General features: G+C 43.9%; 1 protein-coding gene across 1 annotated transcript in view; it reads right to left on the bottom strand.

Annotated features, from left to right (window-relative positions):
- LOC123999709 (C-type mannose receptor 2-like) overlaps nucleotides 1-12,151 on the bottom strand; it is a 59,688-nt gene that overhangs the window by 23,284 nt on the left and 24,253 nt on the right. The window contains exons 8-14 of the mRNA XM_046305716.1: nucleotides 9,288-9,442; nucleotides 9,008-9,112; nucleotides 2,872-2,987; nucleotides 2,620-2,768; nucleotides 2,066-2,286; nucleotides 751-896; nucleotides 177-273 (exon numbers count right to left, since the gene is read on the bottom strand). Coding sequence (XP_046161672.1) covers nucleotides 177-273; nucleotides 751-896; nucleotides 2,066-2,286; nucleotides 2,620-2,768; nucleotides 2,872-2,987; nucleotides 9,008-9,112; nucleotides 9,288-9,442 — 989 coding nt within the window. The remainder of the gene's footprint in view (nucleotides 1-176; nucleotides 274-750; nucleotides 897-2,065; nucleotides 2,287-2,619; nucleotides 2,769-2,871; nucleotides 2,988-9,007; nucleotides 9,113-9,287; nucleotides 9,443-12,151) is intronic.

Raw genomic sequence — 12,151 nt, 5'->3', positions numbered from 1 at the left:
GTGCAAGAGGCTGTATGTTGTTGCAGCGGGGCTGTAGCTATCAGTAAATCAAGGTTGCTGTGTTAAGCTGGGTCAATAATAGATAGTGCTGTGGTTTGGCTGCTCTAATTAGGTCCATGGACATGCTGTGATGTAATGCTGTGGCTGGAAGACTGGATGGTGATGCTGTGACTCACAGCCAATCCATCGCTCCACTTCCAGCTACCGTTGTCCATGGGGTTCCTGCGGTTCAGCCCGATCCAGAACCAGTGCTGCTCATGGTCCTCTGATTCCCTGTGAACCATCATCAGCATCATCAGCAGCAGCGTCATTATCATCATCAGCATCATCATCATTACTAGCATCATCACCATCATCAGCATCATAGTCATCACCATAAAAAATATATTTAATCTGTCACTGTGCCCTTGAGCCAGGCACTTAACCCTAATTGCTCCAGAGATTATGTACATTGGCAACCCTGGCCGTGACCCCACTCCCTGCGGGTATCTCCGGGGGAGTTGGGATATGGAAAAAATGTATTTCCTTTACACACTGTGTGTAACAGGACGAATATAAGCATCCCCCAAAATAATTATATACAGTACATTTATTATTATCATCCTCATCATTACCACCACATTCCCTCTTAAATCACAAACCCATCCCCTTTTCAAATAGGAACCACATTCTCCCTCCATCCAGTCTGGGCCCTGTAATAGAGACCCATTCATACAACCCATGCATGATCAAGGTGGAGTGTCCACCCACCCAAAGGCTTCGTGTAGTATCTGCAGTATGAAGTGCTCCTCCTCTGGGCCACTGACACTCAGCAGGTTGGCTCCATGGTGTCTCTGACAGGCTAGGTGGGCCTGCAGCCAGCTCAGCTTCTGGTCCATCTGGGCTCTGTCAAACACCTGGGACACACACACACAGGCAGACAGGCAGGCGCATACACACACACACGCAGGCAAACAGGCAGGCACATACACACACACATGTAGGCACACAGGTAGGCACACACACACACACACACACACACACACACACACACACACACACACACACACACACACACACACACACACACACACACACACACACACACACACACACACACACACACACACACACACACACACACACACACACACACACACACACACACACACACACAGAGGCGTTAGAGGCAAATAAATGGTATGTATATTGACTAAACTAATACATATGCTTAAAATATATGTCTAGTAATAAACTCAGCAAAACAGAAACGTCCTCTCACTGTCAACTGCGTTTATTTTCAACAAACTTAACATGTGTAAATATTTGTATGAACATAACAAGATTCAACAACTGAGACATAAACTGAACAAGTTCCACAGACATGTGACTAACAGAAGTGGAATAATGTGTCCCTGAACAAAGGGGGGTCACAGCGTTGAGATTGCCAGCAATGACAACAAGCTCAGTCCGATGATGCTGTGACACACCGCCCCAGACCACGAGAGACTCTCCACCTCCAAATCGATCCCGCTCCAGAGTACGAGGCTCATTGTAACACTTATTCATTCGGTTGTACCGATCCTGTGCAGCTGTTATTACACATGGTCTGCCACTGCAAGGACGATCAGCTGTCTGTCCTGTCTTCCTGTAGCGCCATCTTAGGCGTCTCATAGTACAGACATTGCAATTTATTGCCCTGGCTACATCTGCAGTCCTCATGTCTCCTTGCAGCATGCCAAATGCAAGGTCGCACAGATGAGCAGGGACCCTGGGCATCTTTCTTTTGGTGTTTTTCAGAGTCCGTAGAAAGTCCTCTTTAGTGTCCTAAGTTTTCATAACTGTGACCTTAATTGCCTACCGTCTGTAAGCTGTTAGTGTCTTTACGACCGTTCCACAGGTGCATGTTCATTAATTGTGTATGGTTCATTGAACAAGCCTGGGAAACAGTGTTTAAACCCTTTACAATGAAGATCTGTGAAGTTATTTGGATTTTTACGAATTATCTTTGAAAGACAGGATCCTGAAAAAAGGGACATTTCTTTTTTTTGCTGAGTTTAAAAGCAGCGGTAAAGGTGTAGGATACCTTGTAGCAGTGATGCAGCTTGCCGTTTGTCTTCCACCCGTTGGGGCAGGATCCAGTGAGGCTGGGGGTGGGGTGCGGGGCTGGGGGCTCAGGGCTGAGGGACGTGTCCTGGTTCAGTCTACAGATGAACTTAGCCCGGGCCGACGCACAGTCCTTCACCTCCCATAGGCCTGTGGCGTAGCCCGTCTCCATGGTTACACAGCCTCCTTTGATGTTTCCTCCTGACAGGAGAGCGGGGAGAGAGTGGTCCATGTTACGTAGTTGCATGAGTCTGGGTCTGGGTGTAACTGACTGACACACCAGTGGGGATAGTAGAGATCATGGAAAAAGATGGTCTTGAAAATGGTAAACCAATCACCTGATTAAGTCATTGGAAATTTAGCCACAATGAATAGCCAAGAGATAAGAGTTTATACCATATCTAGTTTTGACAGGGCTCTGGGCATATGGCACAGACAGGTGTCCTGAAGACTAGTACAAGACTAGTACAAGACCAACATGTCCATCATGATAGCTCTGTGGACAGATAGAGAGACAGAGGTCCATGTCCCCACCTGGCTGGTCTCTGTTCCAGTTGGTATAGGTCACTTCATCCCCGCTGAGCCAGTGGAATTTCCCAGGGCTGTTCTGGTCAAGCAGGGCTATCCAGAATGAATCCCCAGAACGGCCAAACACCAGACTGTTGACAAACGCCTGCTCAAACCTACAACATCGCACATGGACAAGGCTCAGGGGTCAGAGGTTACACTAGGTGTGTGTGTGTTTGTGTCATGAGTGTATGTACAGGTATGCATGTGTGTGCGTACCTATTGGCGATGGTGATGAGGGTACCTCCGCTGCCAGCGCAGGCCTTCCTGCCCTCCTCGAAGGTCACCTGCTCCTCTCCCACCCAGTAGCAGGCCGGACTGTGCCATCTCCAGCCCTGACGGGGGAGAGAGAGGAGAAAGGTTGAGCACAGAAATAATAACTGTCCAAAGAGATCTATCTACATCCAGAGACTTGCATGAAAACACAACCAGATAGGATGGGAACATATCAGCATAAAGTACTATAAACAACACATGTGTAATAAGGAAAAGGCAATTATTTGTCCCTACATATAAAACCGGGGCAGGACAGAACAAGTCCAGGCTCAGAGCTATACTCTCTCTCAAACCGCTCTCTCACTCCACCCCTCTCTCTCGCCTCTCAGTGCTTATCTGCAGACGTGTACAGACCGAGAGCACAGTCAACACACAAAATGTCACAAGGGTTTGAGTGTGTAGTCGTGTACGTGCGTGTGTTTAAGTGAGTGCGTATGTGAGAGAGGAAGAGAGAGGGAAAGTCACTTTGTGTGATTTTTTTTTTTTTTTTGTCCAACGTCAGGCTTTTGCACAACTGCACTTGGCAGGGAGGGAGAAACCTCAAAGACTTCCAGCTGGCGAGCCACGTTCCCCTTTATGAGCCTCATACTGGAGAGGCAGATGCGTATGCTATCTATTTCTCTCTCTCCTGTCACATGATCCACAATGCAACACTCTCTGAGGGATATCTAGTGTTACAGTTCCCTGAGCCAATGACCCAATGAGCCATGGATCATATAGACCCTATTGTTCCGACAGAACCACAGAACCGCTGAACAATTAAGTTGTTAACTTGGTTGTCTCACACTTTCTCCTCAGATGTTGAGTTACAGTGGGGCAAAAAAAGTATTTAGTCAGCCATCAATTGTGCAAGTTCTCCCACTTAAGAAGATGAGAGAGGCCTGTAATTTTCATCATAGGTACACATCAACTATGACAGACAAAATGAGAAAAAAAATCCAGAAAATCACATTGTAGGATTTTAAATGAATTTATTTGCAAATTAAGGTGGAAAATAAGTATTTGGTCAATAACAAAAGTTTATCCCAATACTTTGTTATATACCCTTTGTTGGCAATGACAAACGTTTTCTGTAAGTCTTCACAAGGTTTTCACACACTGTTGCTGGTATTTTGGCCCATTCCTCCATGCAGATCTCCTCTAGAGCAGTGATGTTTTGGGGCTGTTGCTGGGCAACACAGACTTTCAACTCTCTCCAAAGATTTTCTATGGGGTTGAGATCTGGAGACTGGCTAGGACACTCCAGGACCTTGAAATGCTTCTTACGAAGCCACTCCTTCGTTGCCCGGGCGGTGTGTTTGGGATCATTGTCATGCTGAAAGACCCAGCCACATTTAATCTTCAATGCCCTTGCTGATGGAAGGAGGTTTTCACTCAAAATCTCACGATACATGGCCCCATTCATTCTTTCCTTTACACGGATCAGTCGTCCTGGTCCCTTTGCAGAAAAACAAAGCATGATGTTTCCACTCCCATGCTTCACAGTAGGTATGGTACTTACCATATATGGTATGGTTTTCTTTGGATGCAACTCAGCATTCTTTGTCCTCCAAACACGACGAGTTGAGTTTTTACCAAAAAGTTATATTTTGGTTTCATCTGACCATATGACATTCTCCCAATCTTCTTCTGGATCATCCAAATGCTCTCTAGCAAACTTCAGACGGGCCTGGACATGTACTGGCTTAAGCAGGGGGACACGTCTGGCACTGCAGGATTTGAGTCGCTGGCGGCGTAGTGTGTTACTGATGGTAGGCTTTGTTACTTTGGTCCCAGCTCTCTGCAGGTCATTCACTAGGTCCCCCCGTGTGGTTCTGGGATTTTTGCTCACCATTCTTGTGATCATTTTGACCCCACGGGGTGAGATCTTGCGTGGAGCCCCAGATCGAGGGAGATTATCAGTGGTCTTGTATGTCTTCCATTTCCTAATAATTGCTCCCACAGTTGATTACTTCAAACCAAGCTGCTTACCTATTGCAGATTCAGTCTTCCCAGCCTGGTTTTGTTTCTGGTGTCCTTTGACAGCTCTTTGGTCTTGGCCATAGTGGAGTTTGGAGTGTGACTGTTTGAGGTTGTGGACAGGTGTCTTTTATACTGATGACAAGTTCAAACAGGTGCCATTAATACAGGTAATGAGTGGAGGACAGAGGAGCCTCTTAAAGAAGAAGTTACAGGTCTGTGAGAGCCAGAAATCTTGCTTGTTTGTAGGTGACCAAATACTTATTTTCCACCATAATTTGCTAATTAATTTTTTAAAATCCTACAATGTCATTTTCTGGATTTCTTTTCTCATTTTGTCTGCCATAGTTGAAGTGTACCTATGATGAAAATTACAGGCCTCTCTCATCTTTTTAAGTGGGAGAACTTGCACAATTGGTGGCTGACTAAGTACTTTTTTTGCCCCACTGTAACTCAAAAAGCGAGCATTAACTCATTCAACTCACACAACACAGTCAAGTTGGCCAAGCAGGAGCCAAGCTAACAGCAGTAACTCATTTGCCATGAGGCATTAGCTGGGATATCCATCATGTCGAGTGAGGGAGTGAGGGAGCACATAAACACTAAATTACTGAAGCATCAGGATCAAACAGTAATACCTTTGCATGAGTAAACGTTTTTACCCTTTAAACAGGAGGAGAGGGTTGAAAGACAGCAGGAGGAGAGCACACAACCATGGGGGGAACTAGTCAAAGATAAGAAGAGAATTACAGTCTGTGAAATTGCGGAAAGAGAGAAAGACAGAGAGAGAAAGAGAGAGAGAGAGAGAGAGAGAGAGAGAGAGAGACAGAGAGAGAGAAAGAAAGAAAGAAAGAAAGAAAGAAAGAAAGAAAGAAAGAAAGAAAGAAAGAAAGAAAGAAAGAAAGAAAGAAAGAAAGAAAGAAAGAAGGAAAGAAAGAAGGAAGGAAAGAAAGAAGGAAAGAAGGAAAGAAAGAAGGAAAGAAGGAAAGAAAGAAGGAAAGAAAGAAGCAAAGAAAGAAGGAAATAAAGAAGGAAAGAAGGAAAGAAGGAAAGAAAGAAGGTAAGAAAGAAGGAAAGAAAGAAGGAAAGAAGGAAAGAAAGAAAGAAAAAAGAAGGAAAGAAAGAGAAAGAAAAGAAAGAAAGAAGGAAAGAAGGAAAGAAAGAAGGAAAGAAAGAAAGAAAGAAAGAAAGAAGGAAAGAAAGAAAGAAAAAAGAAGGAAAGAAAGAGAAAGAAAAGAAAGAAAGAAGGAAAGAAGGAAAGAAAAAGAAAGAAAGAAAGAAAGAAAGAAAGAAGAAAGAAAGAAAGAAAAAAAGAAGGAAAGAAAAGAAAGAAAGAAAGAAAGAAGGAAAGAAGGAAAGAAAGAAAGAAAGAAAGAAAGAAAGAAAGAAAGAAGGAAAGAAATAAGGAAAGAAAGAAAGAAAGAAAGAAAGAAGGAAAGAAAGAAGGAAAGAAATAAGGAAAGAAGGAAAGAAAGAAGGAAAGAAGGAAAGAAGGAAAGAAAGAAAGAAAGAAAAAGAAAAGGAAGGAAAGAAAGAAGGAAAGAAAGAAGCAAAGAAAGAAGGAAATAAAGAAGGAAAGAAAGAAAGAAGGAAAGAAAGAAGGAAAGAAGGAAAGAAAGAAGGAAAGAAAGAAGGAAAGAAGGAAAGAAAGAAGCAAAGAAAGAAGGAAATAAAGAAGGAAAGAAGGAAAGAAAGAAGGAAAGAAAGAAAGAAGGAAAGAAAGAAGGAAAGAAAGAAGGAAAGAAGGAAAGAAGGAAAGAAAGAAGGAAAGAAAGAAGGAAAGAAAGAAAGAAAAAAGAAGGAAAGAAAGAAAGAAAGAAAGAAAAGAAAGAAAGAAGGAAAGAAGGAAAGAAAGAAGGAAATAAAGAAATAAAGAAAGAAGGAAAGAAAGAAGGAAAGAAAGAAGGAAATAAAGAAGGAAAGAAAGAAGGAAAGAAAGAAGGAAAGAAGGAAAGAAAGAAAGAAGCAAAGAAAGAAGGAAATAAAGAAGGAAAGAAAGAAGGAAAGAAGGAAAGAAGGAAAGAAAGAAGGAAAGAAAGAAAAGAAAGAAAGAAGGAAAGAAGGAAATAAAGAAGGAAATAAAGAAGGAAAGAAAGAAGGAAAGAAAGAAGGAAATAAAGAAGGAAAGAAAGAAGGAAAGAAGGAAAGAAGGAAAGAAAGAAGGAAAGAAAGAAAAGAAAGAAAGAAGGAAAGAAGGAAAGAAAGAAGGAAATAAAGAAATAAAGAAAGAAGGAAAGAAAGAAGGAAAGAAAGAAGGAAATAAAGAAGGAAAGAAAGAAGGAAAGAAAGAAGGAAAGAAGGAAAGAAAGAAAGAAGCAAAGAAAGAAGGAAATAAAGAAGGAAAGAAAGAAGGAAAGAAGGAAAGAAGGAAAGAAAGAAGGAAAGAAAGAAAAGAAAGAAAGAAAGAAAGAAAGAAGGAAATAAAGAAGGAAAGAAGGAAAGAAGGAAAGAAGGAAGGAAAGAAAGAAGGAAAGAAGCAAAGAAAGAAGGAAATAAAGAAGGAAAGAAAGAAGGAAAGAAGGAAAGAAAGAAGGAAAGAAAGAAGGAAAGAAAGAAAAGAAAGAAAGAAAGAAAGAAGGAAAGAAGGAAAGAAAGAAGGAAAGAAAGAAATAAAGAAAGAAGGAAATAAAGAAGGAAAGAAGGAAAGAAGGAAAGAAGGAAAGAAAGAAAGAAAGAAGGAAAGAAGGAAAGAAAGAAGGAAAGAAGGAAAGAAAGAAGGAAAGAAAGAAAGAAGGAAAGAAAGAAAAAAGAAGGAAAGAAAGAAAGAAAGAAAGAAAAGAAAGAAGGAAATAAAGAAAGAAAGAAGGAAAGAAGGAAAGAAAGAAAGAAGCAAAGAAAGAAGGAAATAAAGAAGGAAAGAAAGAAGGAAAGAAGGAAAGAAGGAAAGAAAGAAGGAAAGAAAGAAAAGAAAGAAAGAAGGAAAGAAGGAAAGAAAGAAAGAAAGAAAGAAAGAAAGAAGGAAATAAAGAAGGAAAGAAGGAAAGAAGGAAAGAAGGAAGGAAAGAAAGAAGGAAAGAAGCAAAGAAAGAAGGAAATAAAGAAGGAAAGAAAGAAGGAAAGAAGGAAAGAAAGAAGGAAAGAAAGAAGGAAAGAAAGAAAAGAAAGAAAGAAAGAAAGAAGGAAAGAAAGAAGGAAAGAAAGAAATAAAGAAAGAAGGAAATAAAGAAGGAAAGAAGGAAAGAAGGAAAGAAGGAAAGAAGGAAAGAAAGAAAGAAAGAAGGAAAGAAGGAAAGAAAGAAGGAAAGAAGGAAAGAAAGAAGGAAAGAAAGAAAGAAGGAAAGAAAGAAAAAAGAAGGAAAGAAGGAAAGAAAGAAAAAAGAAGGAAAGAAAGAAAAAAGAAGGAAAAAAGAAAAAGAAGGAAAGAAGGAAAGAAAGAAAAAAGAAGGAAAGAAGGAAAGAAAGAAAAAAGAAGGAAAGAAAGAAAGAAAGAAAGAAAAGAAAGAAGGAAATAAAGAAAGAAAGAAGGAAAGAAGGAAAGAAAGAAAGAACGAAAAAGAGAGAGATGGGTTAACCAGATGTGAGACCTGTGGATATGGTTCATTTGTGTGTGGGTATTTTTGTGAATGTGAACACATTTGTGGGGCTGTCTGGGGTAGGGTGTCTGGCTGACCTTCCTGGCCCTGAGGGGGTGATTCAGAGCAAATACAGACTGGGGCGGAGGGGTGGTCAGAGGGCAGAGGGGCGGAAGGTGGAGGGGTGAGGGGTGTACAGGGAGGGGGGCAGAGTGTGAGGGGGTGCACTCAAATATTCACAATCTGCATTCAGAGTGCCAGTGCTGACTGTCTGCATCTGGAGTTAGAACAGCGTGACGCTGCTAGAACTGTGAATAGAACCTTTCTAGACAGACAGAGAGAGGGACAGAGACGAAGAAACACAGATTGAGAGGAAGGAGTGAGAAAGAGAGAGAGAGAGAGAGAGAGAGAGAGAGAGAGAGAGAGAGAGAGGGAGAAAGTAGTGACCGAGAGAGAAAGAGAGAGAGAGAGATATTGGGAGAAGGAGTGAGAGAAAAAAATAGAGAGGGGGGGAGCAAGATAGAGAGAAAGAGAGGAGAGACAAAGAGAGAGGGAAAAAGAGAACGTAGAAAGAGCGAAATAAAGAAAGCGACTATAGTAAATCTTACTGGTTTGCACCGGTGGTCCTGTGCCTGTCCGTCAGTCTTCTGGGCTGCTTTCTTACAGATGGACGGCAGGGTCTGGTTACAGGGACTGTCATTCCAGCGGCCTTCCTGTACACACACACACACACACGCACAGACGCACACACAGAGAAAGAGAGAGGACACAGCTGCAGAGTATAAACAATAGTGTTCCGTAAAGGAGGCTTGCTGGCAGTGAGAACACACAGCTGTGAGATGGCGAAGGGTCCAGACTATAGGGGTCAAAGGCCAAAGGGTCACTCACGGGTCCCCAGATGGTGACACAGTCCTCGGGGGTGTTTTGGAAGTTGTTGGGCTCAAAGGGATGCCAGTAAGTGAAGATGACGGGCGTGTGGTCTGTCCACTGGAAGTCCATTTGCATAGCCGTGTCATGGAGACCAATCCACAGCTCCTCCACATCTGACACACAGAGATATGACGATTACTATCACAGAGCAGGGAGGAGGAGACACTACGGCAAGCACATTAGGACAGAAACAAGATGGGAGAAGCAGTGAGTGGAGTGGAGTATTAGACACGCTTCAACTAAAGTGTTCCTAAAGGGTTCTTCGGTTGTCCCCATAGGAGAAGCATTTTTAGGTACAACCCTTAAGGGTTCTATGTAGAGCACTCCGTGGAAAGGGTTCTAGCTTGAACACAAAAGGATTCGACTTGGAACTAAAAGGGTTCTTTCCAGCTGGAACCAAAAAGGTTTTTCCAATGAGGACAGCCGAAGAACCCGTTTAGGTTGTAAGAGTGTAAGTAGGGTGTAACTACAGTATACCAACCCCTGTCCTTATAGTGGGGTGGTGAAAAAAGTTGTAAATAACTTATTATATACAGTACCAGTCAAACCGTTTGGACACACCTACTCATTCAAGGGCTTTTCCTTATTTCCACTTTGTAGAATAATAGGGAAGACATCAAAGCTATGAAATAACACATATGGAATCATCTACTAATCAAAAACTTTCCAATACTTTTGACTGGTACTGTATCTTTTTTATTTCATTTCATTTTTGTTGTTTCAGGTAAACAACCTGAAACTATTACACTCAACGGAACGACTTGATTAGTGTAGTGTCAACAACGCACCCACTGCCAGCTAGCCTACTTCAGCAGTACTGTATCATTTTAATCATTTTAGTCAATAAGATTCTTGCTACGTAAGCTTAACTTTCTGAACATTCGAGACGTGTAGTCCACTTGTCATTCCAATCTCCTTTGCATTAGCGTAGCCTCTTCTGTAGCCTGTCAACTATGTGTCTGTCTATCCCTGTTCTCTCCTCTCTGCACAGACCATACATACGCTCCACACCGCGTGGCCGCGGCCACCCTAATCTGGTGGTCCCAGCACGCACGACCCACGTGGAGTTCCAGGTCTCCGGTAGCCTCTGGAACTGCCAATCTGCGGCCAACAAGGCAGAGTTCATCTTAGCCTATGCCTCCCTCCAGTCCCTCGACTTCTTGGCACTGACGGAAACATGGATCACCACAGACAACACTGCTACTCCTACTGCTCTCTCTTCGTCCGCCCACGTGTTCTCGCACACCCCGAGAGCTTCTGGTCAGCGGGGTGGTGGCACCTGGATCCTCATCTCTCCCAAGTGGTCATTCTCTCTTTCTCCCCTTACCCATCTGTCTATCGCCTCATTTGAATTCCATGGTGTCACAGTTACCAGCCCTTTCAAGCTTAACAATCCTTATCATTTATCGCCCTCCAGGTTCCCTCGGAGAGTTCATCAATGAGCTTGATGCCTTGATAAGCTCCTTTCCTGAGGACGGCTCACCTCTCACAGTTCTGGGCGACTTTAACCTCCCCACGTCTACCTTTGACTCATTCCTCTCTGCCTCCTTCTTTCCACTCCTCTCCTCTTTTGACCTCACCCTCTCACCTTCCCCCCCTACTCACAAGGCAGGCAATACGCTCAACCTCATCTTTACTAGATGCTGTTCTTCCACTAACCTCATTGCAACTCCCCTCCAAGTCTCCGACCACTACCTTGTATCCTTTTCCCTCTCGCTCTCATCCAACACCTCCCACACTGCCCCTACTCGGATGGTATCGCGCCGTCCCAACCTTCGCTCTCTCTCCCCCGCTACTCTCTCCTCTTCCATCCTATCATCTCTACCCTCTGCTCAAACCTTCTCCAACCTATCTCCTGATTCTGCCTCCTCAACCCTCCTCTCCTCCCTCTCTGCATCCTTTGACTCTCTATGTCCCCTATCCTCCAGGCCGGCTCGGTCCTCCCCTCCCGCTCCGTGGCTCGATGACTCATTGTGAGCTCACAGAACAGGGCTCCGGGCAGCCGAGCGGAAATGGAGGAAAACTCGCCTCCCTGCGGACCTGGCATCCTTTCACTCCCTCCTCTCTACATTTTCCTCCTCTGTCTCTGCTGCTAAAGCCACTTTCTACCACTCTAAATTCCAAGCATCTGCCTCTAACCCTAGGAAGCTCTTTGCCACCTTCTCCTCCCTCCTGAATCCTCCTCCCCCTCCCCCCTCCTCCCTCTCTGCAGATGACTTCATCAACCATTTTGAAAAGAAGGTCGACGACATCCGATCCTCGTTTGCTAAGTCAAACGACACCGCTGGTTCTGCTCACACTGCCCTACCCTGTGCTCTGACCTCTTTCTCCCCTCTCTCTCCAGATGAAATCTCGCGTCTTGTGACGGCCGGCCGCCCAACAACCTGCCCGCTTGACCCTATCCCCTCCTCTCTTCACCAGACCATTTCCGGAGACCTTCTCCTTTACCTCACCTCGCTCATCAACTCATCCCTGACCGCTGGCTACGTCCCTTCTGTCTTCAAGAGAGCGAGAGTTGCACCCCTTCTGAAAAAACCTACACTCGATCCCTCCGATGTCAACAATTACAGACCAGTATCCCTTCTTTCTTTTCTCTCCAAAACTCTTGAACGTGCCGTCCTTGGCCAGCTCTCCCGCTATCTCTCTCTGAATGACCTTCTTGATCCAAATCAGTCAGGTTTCAAGACTAGTCATTCAACTGAGACTGCTCTCCTCTGTATCACGGAGGCGCTCCGCACTGCTAAAGCTAACTCTCTCTCCTCTGCTCTCATCCTTCTAGATCTATCGGCTGCCTTCGATACTGTGAACCATCAGATCCTCCC

This window comes from Oncorhynchus gorbuscha, linkage group LG16 (assembly GCF_021184085.1).
Source record: "Oncorhynchus gorbuscha isolate QuinsamMale2020 ecotype Even-year linkage group LG16, OgorEven_v1.0, whole genome shotgun sequence".
Classification (NCBI taxonomy): Eukaryota; Metazoa; Chordata; class Actinopteri; order Salmoniformes; family Salmonidae; genus Oncorhynchus; species Oncorhynchus gorbuscha.
Note: the sequence above shows the minus strand (reverse complement) of the source record. Positions and strands in the feature narration are given on the sequence as shown.